General features: G+C 33.7%; 1 protein-coding gene across 1 annotated transcript; it reads left to right on the top strand.

Annotated features, from left to right (window-relative positions):
- Positions 1–441: 441 nt before the first annotated feature.
- Positions 442–1,669, top strand: LOC113702935 (CYC02 protein-like). Its single transcript, XM_027224121.2, has 2 exons — positions 442–573; positions 1,104–1,669. The coding sequence occupies exons 1-2, from the start codon at positions 489–491 to the stop codon at positions 1,400–1,402; spliced, it is 384 nt and encodes a 127-aa protein (XP_027079922.1). The 5' UTR covers positions 442–488; the 3' UTR covers positions 1,403–1,669.
- The last annotated feature ends 11,392 nt before the right edge of the window (positions 1,670–13,061 follow it).

Genomic DNA, 13,061 nt, shown 5'->3' with positions numbered 1-13,061 from the left:
GAAAAGCAGCAGAATAAAATCCGGCAACAAAGCTATCAAGATTTTGTGCAGGATGAGAAAACATAAAAATAACACGTGTCCAACTTGTACTAAAAAGGAAGATAAGGACACGGTATCAAGCAATTAAAGTATGGAATAAGACGTAAGCACTTAGTCACTCCCGAGATCCAAAATATGTTGTTCAAATCCGCGAGATTGAAACCAGAACAAGTCTGTGGAAAAATCAATTCTTCCCCCTGATGATATTGACATTAGGTCCCATCAACATCAGAAGGGAGCTCATTGTATTATTGGAAATAACAAGGGTGCTAGTGAAATTATGAAAACCCTCAAGGGAGGTTTTTGAAATTAACCCTAAAATATTCATTCCACGCTAGGCGTGGTGTTCCCCCCCTAGTTCCTATAAATAGGGCTGCAACTCCATGCACTTATCACTCTATAGCAATAATTTAGCACATTACTTACATTTTGAGTGAGCTTGTGATCAAATGGCATCTTCAAAAAATTTGCTCTTTCTTTTTGGTGTTCTCTTTGCACTTGTGCTCCTCATTTCCTTTGATGCAACAGCTGCAGGTATCTAGCCCCCCCCCCCCCTTTTTTTTCTTTTCTTCCTTTTTTGTTTTTTTGGCTGCACCTAAATACTCAAATGAATGGAGATTAGGGGACTCATTATTGGGATGTGAATTTTTGTGGAAGGCTATTTGTATATTATCAAGCAAGTCATATTAATGTGCTAATATCTTTTTCATTGTTTAGTAAAAGTAAATTTTGGTTGCTTCTATCAATGGTTAGTGGCACATCTGATTTTTCATGCATCCTTATAGTTTTGCTGTAAGGATACACATTCCATAGTGTCACACTAAAGGTTAAACTAACGTCGAAAACCAAATTAAATGCTTCTAATCATAATTTATTGAATAGCGTATTAAAGTAAAATAATTCATATCAAGTAGCACTATCTTATATGCCTAGACTGTTTTGTTCAATCCATTGTATTCTTTTCCTTGCGTATATCTTGCAAATTTTCAGCCTAGCCGGTCACCTAACGTTCGCAGCTTAAGATAAAGCTCCAAATATTTATGTCTCCTTGTGTCTTGAAACAGATCAGAAGAGCGTGAAAACCACTGGTGTCCACGATGCCAGTTCAGGTGAGGTTCATCAGGATAGCATAAGCGAAGATCGTTGCAAATATCGTTGCTGCCACTGGTACCATGGACGCTGCCAAAGATGCTGTCGAACTGCTGAGGAGACCCCTGAAGCTACATCTGGAGATGAGGATACCGTAACCGCAGATCGTTGCAGACATCGTTGCTGCCGCTGGTACCAAGGACATTGCCAAAGATGCTGTCGAACTGCTGAGGAGACCCCTGAAGCTACATCCGTAGATGAGGTCGAAAATTAATGCTAAATAAATAAGGGTGTGACACAGGATCCGTGACACCTATATTATTACCTTAATATGTTATGTTGTGTTTCCTTTTAATGGTTGATTTCCTATATGTGTAAAAGACTTGTGCGGCTTCTCTTTGAATTGGTGTAGAATCAGCAGGGGAAGCATGTAATGAGTACTCAGTTCGAGTGCTCTTCTTATGTTGTTGTCATGTTGAATAAATAAATCTACGTGATCATCTACTACAATTGATGATCTCTATCTCAGTTACATCAGAAACTTCTGTACCTTGTAAACTCTGGGATTTCAAATCCCCAACTTTTTATCCTGGGTGGACGGTGGAGGTGGTGACTTAATCAGTCAAGATAATGGAAGAAGTTGTGTTCAAATTTCCAAGGAGGAAGCATGGTTTAAAGCGGCGATTCCAGTCATAGTCTATGACGCATACTTTAAAGCATCTAGTATTCTAGAAATTGTAAAAAAAAATATTAAAAAACTATGCTAAATAAAAATAACAATAAAAATAAATAAAAGAAAATCACTCTATATAATGGCACCACAAACAAGATCAAAATAGCACAAAATACGAAACATAATTAGTGTATACAGCATTTTGACACAAAAAAAATAGTGTGTACAGCAAAATCATCTTAGTAGCTCATGCATCACGATTACCACTAAACATTTAAAACTAATTATTAATTAAAATCCATTTGCTATATATGGAAGATATAGCAAGATTACGTGGGAGTTATAACGTCTATAAAAGTCAACAAAATAGACTCTAGGAGATATTTAGTATAAATTAATTAATCAATGAGAAAATTTATCTTGAAAGGTATAGCAAGGATTTTATTATTTTTCATTAAATATTGAATGAATTTGGGCTAATCTATTATATGAGTTGAGTAATTGATGAGATAAGTCTCAAGATTTCATCTGGCCCAAACTGCATTCTTACAAAAGAAATAAGAAAATGAATCCAAATTTCTAAACTTTAATTCGGACATAACCATAATTAATTTGTTTTGACAAAATACACAAGGGCCACGATCAATCCAAAATGGAATTCTAATTTATTACCTAAAATAAGTATAAACAAATCTAAGAAAAAAAATCAATCTAATTTATGTCAGGACCGACCCAATGACTTGTAGACCGTACTATAGCTGTAACGGGCACGAGTTTGAGGCAAACTATAGCTGTAAAAAAAATGGAAAAAAAAAAAAACTATAGTTGTAGAAAAGAAGAAGAACGAGAAAGGGAAAAATAAAAGGAAAGAGGGAGAACTTTGGTCTGATTGTTCAGATATGATTTAGTTGGGGAACAAAACATATTTTTTTCAAATTGAAATTATGCCCCTCAACTTACGTTCTTCTAAAATAAATTAAATGAATTTTTTAAAAGTGCAATTAAGATCCTAAATTAGCTTCTGTTACTTAAGAAGTAAGGGTAGTATGGAAATTTTTTCTATTCTTCTATTAAAATTGATGGTTTATGTCCATAGTTCAGATAATCTGAAATTACGAGGAAGTTCTCTAGGTATTTTTAAATGATGTAGGATTTCGTGGAATCAAACCACAGAAGAGTTCCCTGTATTTTATACCATACTTTATTCACATACTGATAAAACATAATCATTCTGTACCAGTGAATACCACCATTTTTAGGCCCATTAAAAAAGATATATACGGGCCGGCTTCACTTATTTGGATGTTTCTCAATCATGACATCTCTGGGCGGATCCATTAGATTGTCACTTGTTTCAATATTTACGTTTCAACGAATTAGCTGATCTTCTAATTTGGATCACCAATAAGTTCCTTTACCATTTCCAAGACTAATTCACTCAATTAGTCTTGAATGATCAAGTTTTTTGAAAATGCAACTCCTCCGAAATTTTCTTGTGATGCCCGAAACGTTTATACTAAACAATAAATGGTGTGAATTTTCCTATTATAAATGTGACGAGGAGTTTTAAATTAGACTCAAACTTCCGCTACTGCAAGTGTATAACACTACACTGTGAAACATAAATTAAATAAAGAAACAAACATGAAAATAGCTCCTAGAATCGATTTTCTCTCTAAACATGCTAGATAAATGACCTGATAATCACAAATTATCACCTTGGCTAAGCATGGCATGATTCTTAATGTACGTGAAACCTACCCTTGTAGCAAATCAATTATTCTTATAACTAGTTCATGCCTACTTTTGTGGTTTTGAAATTAACTATTTGCTCATTAATTTCTAGAAAATTACATGATAAAAAATCACAAATGTACTCTTCTACTATCGTGAATGAACTCTCTCGATTTAGCACTTTTTAAAACTAGTGTCAAATCACAACTCTTTTTGATGATCTAATACAATTGGATAATCATAATTAATGGCCAGTTAATCATAATTTTATAAAAAAAAAAAAGTGCTAAATACTTGCTCAAATGATAAATACAACAACCAAGTTCATTTCATCCAACAATGGAGAGATTAAATCTACCTAGATATGAAACTTTAGAACAAAATAATGAAAATTAATGAAAAGACCGAACTCTTCCAAAACAAAATCCTCACCTGGTAAAAGGGACCAAAAAGAGTATATATATATATATAAACGAACTACTGATCGAACCCTAAAGCCACAGACTCTGATCCGGGAGGAATTAGAGGAGTTTGGCTCGGAAAACCACTTCAGGGGATTAAAAGCGGTTTCCCGCGGGAAGAGGTAGAGAAGAAAAGGATTGGGAAATATTATGATGAAATTACATTTATTCCTAATTATTCTGAATTCCAGCACTTACATAATCAAACTAACGGCGAGTGTTTCCCACGCCTCTAAAACTCTATCAGTTTTCTGAATTCCATCAACGATTTTATTTAATCGGGATGGATTTTATAATTTAGGGACTTTAGTGTCCCATTTTAAATTTTAAGGACTGAATTGGAGATTTTACTCTTTTTCTAGTATAGACTATAAAAGCACATCACTATACTTATCTATTAGTGCATTTACTATAGTTATGTTGAAAAGTGTGAACAATTGAAGTAATTAAAGAGAAATTGGATTAATCAGTGTAACAAAAATTGTTTGAAACATCTGTAACGTGACATGGTGACTTACAAAATGTTAATATTTCCAAATTACTAAATTGTTCATGCACAAAACATTTATGCATCAATATTATATTTCATGCACTTACGGATAACGATGCATTAGGGAAGATGACATCAAAATGTCCTTAAAAGTACAAAAATATGGTTTTACTATACTTATTGTTTTATAATGAAGAATGAGCAAGATTCTATCAAAATTGTTAATCACTTTAATACTAATCCTATAAAAATTAGCCTATGTACTACCTTTGGATTATCAAAAAGTCCATTCATTAATTCTAATACTAATTAGTATAGTTTGTCATAAATACTTGTGTCCTTAGTTAGAAGCTCTTCCATAGTCTTCTTTCAATACATAGGTTGCATTATAAGTTTCAAACCTTCTCATTATTTTTACTTTTTAAGAAAATCCTTTACCACTAAAACCCATGCAAAACGATACCCTCTAAATGCATAGGTAAAGTGGATTTCTAGTTGATTTGAGATATTGGTAGGAAGAAAAGGATCTTCGCATTTAATGAATTTGAATAACTGCAAGTTTGGAATATCAATTTGAGCAACTAACTATTTAATGCAATCTCTAACTATTCGACTTAAAATGTTTAAACTCATCACCATGGCTAGCTAATGCCACCGCCAACACTCTGATTTTTTGCTCAATAACTCAATGGGCCAAAGATTCAAAGAAGATCAGGATAATGAATAGCAACAATGATCTTCTTCCAATTTACTTCTTCTTAAGAAGTATAGCATACTGCACTTTTAACTTTTAGTTCCACCCTTCAATTCGCACAACAGGGTTAAAATTTTGGAACACAAAAATTGCTCATGATACATAGTAAACTTGATAGAGATAATTAAAGCTTCATTATACCAACTTGATTAAAATCAGCAAATTTGTAAAATGGGCAGGAACCTTAAGACAGTGAAGACGAAAGTCTACCAAAAAAAATTAACAAACAAACAAATAGGAAAAGGAGATTGATACCCTATCTGGAGATGAAAAAATAGGCCCATTATTTTATGAATTTTATTACCAACACTAAATATCAACTTTAGCAGCCAACAAAGCTAGTAACTTATTGCTAGCCTCTATTGCTCAATTTCTTTTCTTCCTATTGCGAGTAAATTTGTGGTCGATAAGAGTTTATTTTACGTATTTTTAAGTGCATTTTATTAGTTAATTTTGAGTTGATTATTTAGTTTTATAATTAAAATAAAGAGGTTTTTGGTAAAATTATATATTTTTGGTAAAAGTGGATAATATTGCATTTTTAGTGATTTTAATGGTAAAACCTTCATTTTTATGCAGGAATGATGACTCAATCACCAAAGGATGGAAAATGAGGTGAAAAATAGAGATTTGGTGATGAATTTAAGTGGTGAAAAGAAAAATGAAGTGAAAAACGTTCAAGTGAAGAATTGCACTTCAAGACAGTTTTGACACTCTTCAATATTTTGATCATATCTGGAGCTACACTTATCGGATTGAGGTGATATTTATACCATTTTAAAGCTAAGAAAGAGATCTACAATTTGTATGAAGACATCGAAATCCAGTTCTGCCATCTTCATGGACAAAAAGCTGGAATACAGAAGCTGCACCCTGTGGTCGGAATCTGAAACAGGGGTTTGACCAGGTGATAGTATTTCGATCATATCTCAGGCTACAAAACTCCGATTTGGATGATTTTTAGAGCATTGGAAAGCTAACTCAAAGGGCTACAACTTTGGTGTTTTGCACAAAAACCAGTTCGGCCTGCATCATGGAGAAAATCGCAGTTGAAATAAGGTCAAAGTGAAAACGCGAGTGAAAAAAACGCGAGTTGTAGCCGCGTTTTGTGTAAGCGCGTTTTGTAGCCGAAATTCTGCAAATTGCTCAGCCATTTTCTCTTGTGTTCATACCACTTTCCAGCTATAAGATGCAAGGGAATTCTGTGCACATGCTTCAGAAGTCAAAAGGGCAAGAAAGGTGGCTTATTTTCAAGTCAAAAACATTGGTTATTGACAATTATAACAAAGTTAGATTTGGGGAATCAAAAGTTGGAATTTGACTTGGAAAAATAAGCCTTTGAGTGTTTTTTATGCAGAGATATAGGGAGAGGTCTGGACATCCATTCGTAGCTTAGCTTCTTACAGAAAAACATATTCTCTCTACCTAGGAATTGCAAGAAAAATTGGGATTTCATTGTGTAATCATCCAAGTTGAAGAACAAAGAAGATTTTTGAAGGCTTCACCATATCTTGGCTAAGGCTTTCTTTACTCCTCTTGTATTTGTAATTCATGATGATTTACATTAATGAAGTTATGAGTGTTTTATCATTCATGAGTAGCTAATTTTCTTTATCTAGGGAGTAGATGAAGCTTATGGCCAAATGATATGAATTGATTGTTATTCATTCTTGTTATATGTTGTATTAACTTGTCTACTTGTGTATGCTTGATTACTTGTTGTTGTTTGATCACCAATAACAGGTTTATAGTTGTTTTTATTCATTAAGAAATGGTAAAATAATGGAATGACACAAGTAGAACTTGAGTTGTATATTCATGAGAATAGAAATACATTCAAGTTGATGAAATCTGCATTTCATGTGTGAATAAGAACAGATTTAGTATTTACCAAGAGATTAGGAAAAACTAATCTGTTTTAACCCATTATTATCATGAGAATGTGATTTTGGTATTTCTGGAAATGAATCCTTGGTTAAACAAGAGCAGTAACAAGTGTTGAATTAATTCATTTTAGATCTTTTGTGTCATAAGTGGAATCTACATCCCTAGATCTTAATATTTAGTGAATTCTACTCCCCTTGAGATATTGCAATTTTCTAGTTAAGAACTCTTGTAGTTGAATTTAATTCTAAATTTTCTGCTTAATTTTATTGTGAGTCTAAATAATAGAGTAAATTAGTATCTAATAATTGTTTTAATTGCTCCTCGTGGGATCGACCCGATACATACCCAATATTACGATTTTGGCCTGTATACTTGACGGGTGTTTACTATAAGTGCAAGTTTAATTCCGATTTATACCCGTTTTTCTGCAAGTATACAGGCCAAAATCGTAATATTGGGTATGTATCGGGTCGATCCCACGAGGAGCAATTAAAACAATTATTAGATACTAATTTACTCTATTATTTAGACTCACAATAAAATTAAGCAGAAAATTTAGAATTAAATTCAACTACAAGAGTTCTTAACTAGAAAATTGCAATATCTCAAGGGGAGTAGAATTCACTAAATATTAAGATCTAGGGATGTAGATTCCACTTATGACACAAAAGATCTAAAATGAATTAATTCAACACTTGTTACTGCTCTTGTTTAACCAAGGATTCATTTCCAGAAATACCAAAATCACATTCTCATGATAATAATGGGTTAAAACAGATTAGTTTTTCCTAATCTCTTGGTAAATACTAAATCTGTTCTTATTCACACATGAAATGCAGATTTCATCAACTTGAATGTATTTCTATTCTCATGAATATACAACTCAAGTTCTACTTGTGTCATTCCATTATTTTTACCATTTCTTAATGAATAAAAACAACTATAAACCTGTTATTGGTGATCAAACAACAACAAGTAATCAAGCATACACAAGTAGACAAGTTAATACAACATATAACAAGAATGAATAACAATCAATTCATATCATTTGGCCATAAGCTTCATCTACTCCCTAGATAAAGAAAATTAGCTACTCATGAATGATAAAACACTCATAACTTCATTAATGTAAATCATCATGAATTACAAATACAAGAGGAGTAAAGAAAGCCTTAGCCAAGATATGGTGAAGCCTTCAAAAATCTTCTTTGTTCTTCAACTTGGATGATTACACAATGAAATCCCAATTTTTCTTGCAATTCCTAGGTAGAGAGAATATGTTTTTCTGTAAGAAGCTAAGCTACGAATGGATGTCCAGACCTCTCCCTATATCTCTGCATAAAAAACACTCAAAGGCTTATTTTTCCAAGTCAAATTCCAACTTTTGATTCCCCAAATCTAACTTTGTTATAATTGTCAATAACCAATGTTTTTGACTTGAAAATAAGCCACCTTTCTTGCCCTTTTGACTTCTGAAGCATGTGCACCGAATTCCCTTGCATCTTATAGCTGGAAAGTGGTATGAACACAAGAGAAAATGGCTGAGCAATTTGCAGAATTTCGGCTACAAAACGCGCTTACACAAAACGCGGCTACAACTCGCGTTTTTTTCACTCGCGTTTTCACTTTGACCTTATTTCAACTGCGATTTTCTCCATGATGCAGGCCGAACTAGTTTTTGTCCAAAACACCAAAGTTGTATCCCTTTGAGTTAGCTTTCCAATGCTCTAAAAATCATCCAAATCGGAGTTTTGTAGCCTGAGATATGATCGAAATACTATCACCTGGTCAAACCCCTGTTTCAGATTCCGACCACAGGGTGCAGCTTCTGTATTCCAGCTTTTTGTCCATGAAGATGGCAGAACTGGATTTCGATGTCTTCATACAAATTGTAGATCTCTTTCTTATCTTTAAAATGGTATAAATATCACCTCAATCCGATAAGTGTAGCTCCAGATATGATCAAAATATTGAAGAGTGTCAAAACTGTCTTGAAGTGCAATTCTTCACTTGAACGTTTTTCACTTCATTTTTCTTTTCACCACTTAAATTCATCACCAAATCTCTATTTTTCACCTCATTTGCCATCCTTTGGTGATTGAGTCATCATTCCTGCATAAAAATGAAGGTTTTACCATTAAAATCACTAAAAATGCAATATTATCCACTTTTACCAAAAATATATAATTTTACCAAAAACCTCTTTATTTTAATTATAAAACTAAATATCAACTCAAAATTAACTAATAAAATGCACTTAAAAATACGTAAAATAAACTCTTATCAATGCTCCTCTTCATTTTGCATTTTGAAGCACCAACAGCATGTGATTTTCATAAATTCTAAACAAAAATACAAAAAACACGTACGTGCAATGCACGTGCTTTTTTCTAGTATAGATTATAAAAGCACTTCAGTATATTTTTTATAAGTTGATTTAATTTACTTATCAATACACTTATGTTGAATATAATGGGAATAATCAAAATAAATAAGACATTGGATAAAGCAAAGAAGTGTCAAAATAACAAGAATTTGAATTGTCTCCATGCCAAGGTTTGTTTGTTAGGAAATGATTGACCAAATAACAAAGCACCAAAATTAGACAACTAAGAGATGGCAGGTGTTCCATTTCAACTCCATCTAAGATGTATCAATTGCTCATTATTTTGTTGCAAATATCAAAACACTGATAAGGTTGAAGCATACTCTATAAATTTCAACCACTAAATTACATGTAGCATAACAATAGACAAAAGTACAAGAAAAAAGACAAGAAGTAAAATTTGAAGGACATGCAGATTGTAGAAGTATAAGAGAACAAATCCTTTCACCAACAAAAGGACAAAAGTCTACAATAATACCTGAAATTTGTATTAGTTGATTCGATGGTCTTATTTTCTGACACTCTCAAAGCAAAAACTGATATTTAAAAATGGATTGTGCTCTAATCACCTTTGTAGCTCAGGAAAATGATTGGCCTTACCTGTGACTGACCAATTGCACTTTGGTGGCAGCCTATTTCCATTACTTGCATGCAACTCAAACTGATTAGGCGTCACAACCAAAACAATATCAAGGAAAACAGTAACTAGTCTCTATTGCTCAATTTCATTTCTTCATATCGTGAGTAATTTTGTGGCCATGCTCCTCTTTATTTTGCATTTTGGAGCACCGACAGCGTGTGATTTTTATAACTACTAACAAAAATACAAGAAACACATGCAGCGCACGTGCTTTTTTCTAATATATGTTATAAAAAAAAACACATCAGTATGCTTATTTCTAAGTTCATTTTACTTATCAAAACACTAGATAAAGCAAAAACAATCAAAAGATTTGTGCAAAACCATCTGACTATTTTGAAACTAGTTAGTTAACCAAGCATAACATGTGGCGTACCAAAGGGACAGAGAGAGAAACGAAGTTGTACATCAAGAGAATTGGATTGTGGGAACATAACAAATAATAGGGGCGAAAGTCCTGTTGGGATTGTAAAAACCTATAGTTATTTCAACTTATTGACATTCACTCTACTTTGTTATAGTATAATCCCTTGCCATTATGTTAAAAGATTTAAAATTCTCTTGTATTCTAATGTTTTTCTCATTCTTTCCTTTTAAATGTACGACTATAGAAATTAGGCTTTAAATTAGGTTTGCTTGCGGATGGTACTCCATTAGGCTATATGCTCATGGAAAGGCCAACGCAACTTTCAATTAGTATTTTATTTAGTGATTTAGTTTGGAAGATTGTACTATTCTTTTTTAAGTTGAAAATTTTTGACAAGTCTTATAAGGGACAATATTAATATTGTTAAACAACTAGATCAAGTAAGTACTTATCCATAATAGTCAAAGGATAAAATTAAGTTTTTCTTAATAAGTACTCATTTTTTGTTCTTCAATGCCAATACATTAGTGGTATATATGAGCCGATGGAATATGAGCAAAATGATTGAATATTAGACAAAGATTTGATAAAGTATAAGACTTTCAAGTATAATCTATTTGCTAGTGTAGAAAATTTAATCTTTGCAAAATGTGAATTAAGAATGTAGTTTTCCCAAAATTATCATTAGCTAAAGTTCTTGAAGTGATCTATTCTAGTTCAAGTTAATTTTTATGGAAAATAAATTATCGGTCAATTTATACATCAAACTATGAAATGTTAATTCAAAAACTTGTAGATCGTGTGTTTGCGATGGATGGTGAGAGTGCCGCTGGATCGGATGGTTTTATAGGGAGATTCTTTACCTTTGCTTGGGACGTGATGGTCAAAGATGTCTGTGAAGCGGTGGGCAGTTTTTTGTGGATATGAGGTGCCTAAGAGTATTACTTCGATGTTGGTTGTGCTTATTCCGAAGGTAAGTGCTCTTCAAGACTTTAGTCAATTTCGGCCAATAAGTTTGTGTAATTTTATTAATAAGGCTTTGTCAAAAGTTTTGGCTGTTAGATTGGTAAAAGTGTTGCCTTGTATTATCTCACCTCAACAAAGTGGATTTGTTAAGGGTAGACAGATTTTTGACAATTTTCTGTTAGCTCAGGAGATAGTGTCATATATTGGAAAGTCTAATAGAGGGGGTAATATTGTTTTAAAACTTGACATGGTCAAAGCGTATGATAGGGTATCCTGGCATTTGCTATTGCAAGTGCTCAGAAAGTTCGGGTTTAGTGAGGTTTGGATAGATACGATTTGGAGGCTGATTTCGAATATTTGGTTCTCAGTTATTATTAATGGTTCACCCCAAGGTTTTTTTAAATCTAGTCAGGATATTCGCCAAGGGGATCTGCTCTCACCAGCTCTCTTTGTCATAGGTGCTGAAGTCTTTTCTCGACTTCTAAATTTCTTGATTGGGCAACGGGGTTTTGTGCCTTTTGAGGTTCCACTAGGGTGCTCGGTTGTTACCCATTTAGCTTATGAAGATGATGTTATTATTTTTTCTAGTGGAATGAAGACATCGTTACAGCTGATTATAAAGTCGCTAGAGGATTATGAGATGATCTCGGGACAGAAAGTCAATCATCGTAAGAGTTGTTTTTTGTCTCATGCTAGTCTCTTGGGTGTGCGAAAGCGCATTGTTGCACAAATCACTAGATTTCCTGCACAATCCTTCCCAGTAAAGTATCTTGGGTGCCCACTATACTCTGGAAGATGGAAGAATAGTTATTTTTCAGCTTTATGTACTTCAGTTGTTAATAGGGTGCTATTATGGAAAGAGAAATTATTATCGTATGGCAGCAAATTGGTTTTGATACGAAGTGTGCTTTCTTCTATGCCTATCCATAATTTTGCGGCTTCCAATCCTCCTAAGGGGATACTTGGTATGTTGGAGAACATTTTTACTGATTTTTTATGGGGCGCTTCAGATTTTGGGCCACGTTTTCATCGGATTAAATGGGACCAACTATGTAAGCCTTATGAGGAGGGAGGTGTAGGTTTACGATCGTTGCAACATGTTTTTGATGCTTTTTCTTTGAAGTTGTGGTGGAAGTCCAAGCTACGACAATCATTATGGGCAGAGTTCGTGCATTTGAAGTAGAGCTCGAATTTGCATCCTTGTTATTCCGAGGTTTGCCCACGGCAATCTACCACTTGGAGGAGGATGTTGGACGTTCAGTTGGTGGCAAAGAGGCATATAAGGTGGATATTAGGTAGTGAAAACTCGAGTTTTTAGCATGACAATTGGTTAGGATCAGGTCCGCAATGTCGACAAGTGAAAATTTTTCAAGAACAGTCAGTTGCGGATTTCGTGGTTCAAGGTTGTTGAGATTTGCAGAGGTTATATAATGTTTTGCCTACGCGCTGTGTACAGAGGGTCTTGGATGTTGCTCCACCTTCTTCGGATCAGGTGGACAAAATGGTTTAGGCTCCAAGTAACTCGAGTGAGTTCTCTATAGCATTGGCCTATCAGGTAGTGCAGCAAGGTGGTAA

This window comes from Coffea arabica, chromosome 3e, assembly GCF_036785885.1.
Source record: "Coffea arabica cultivar ET-39 chromosome 3e, Coffea Arabica ET-39 HiFi, whole genome shotgun sequence".
NCBI lineage: Eukaryota > Viridiplantae > Streptophyta > Magnoliopsida > Gentianales > Rubiaceae > Coffea > Coffea arabica.
Note: the sequence above shows the minus strand (reverse complement) of the source record. Positions and strands in the feature narration are given on the sequence as shown.

Excerpts from the sequence above, each read along its gene's own strand:
- LOC113702935 (XM_027224121.2), top strand. The coding sequence starts at position 489 with ATGGCATCTTCAAAAAATTTGCTCTTTCTTTTTGGTGTTCTCTTTGCA. Across the intron at positions 574-1,103 it reads CTTTGATGCAACAGCTGCAG|ATCAGAAGAGCGTGAAAACC; the intron begins GTATCTAGCCCC and ends GTCTTGAAACAG.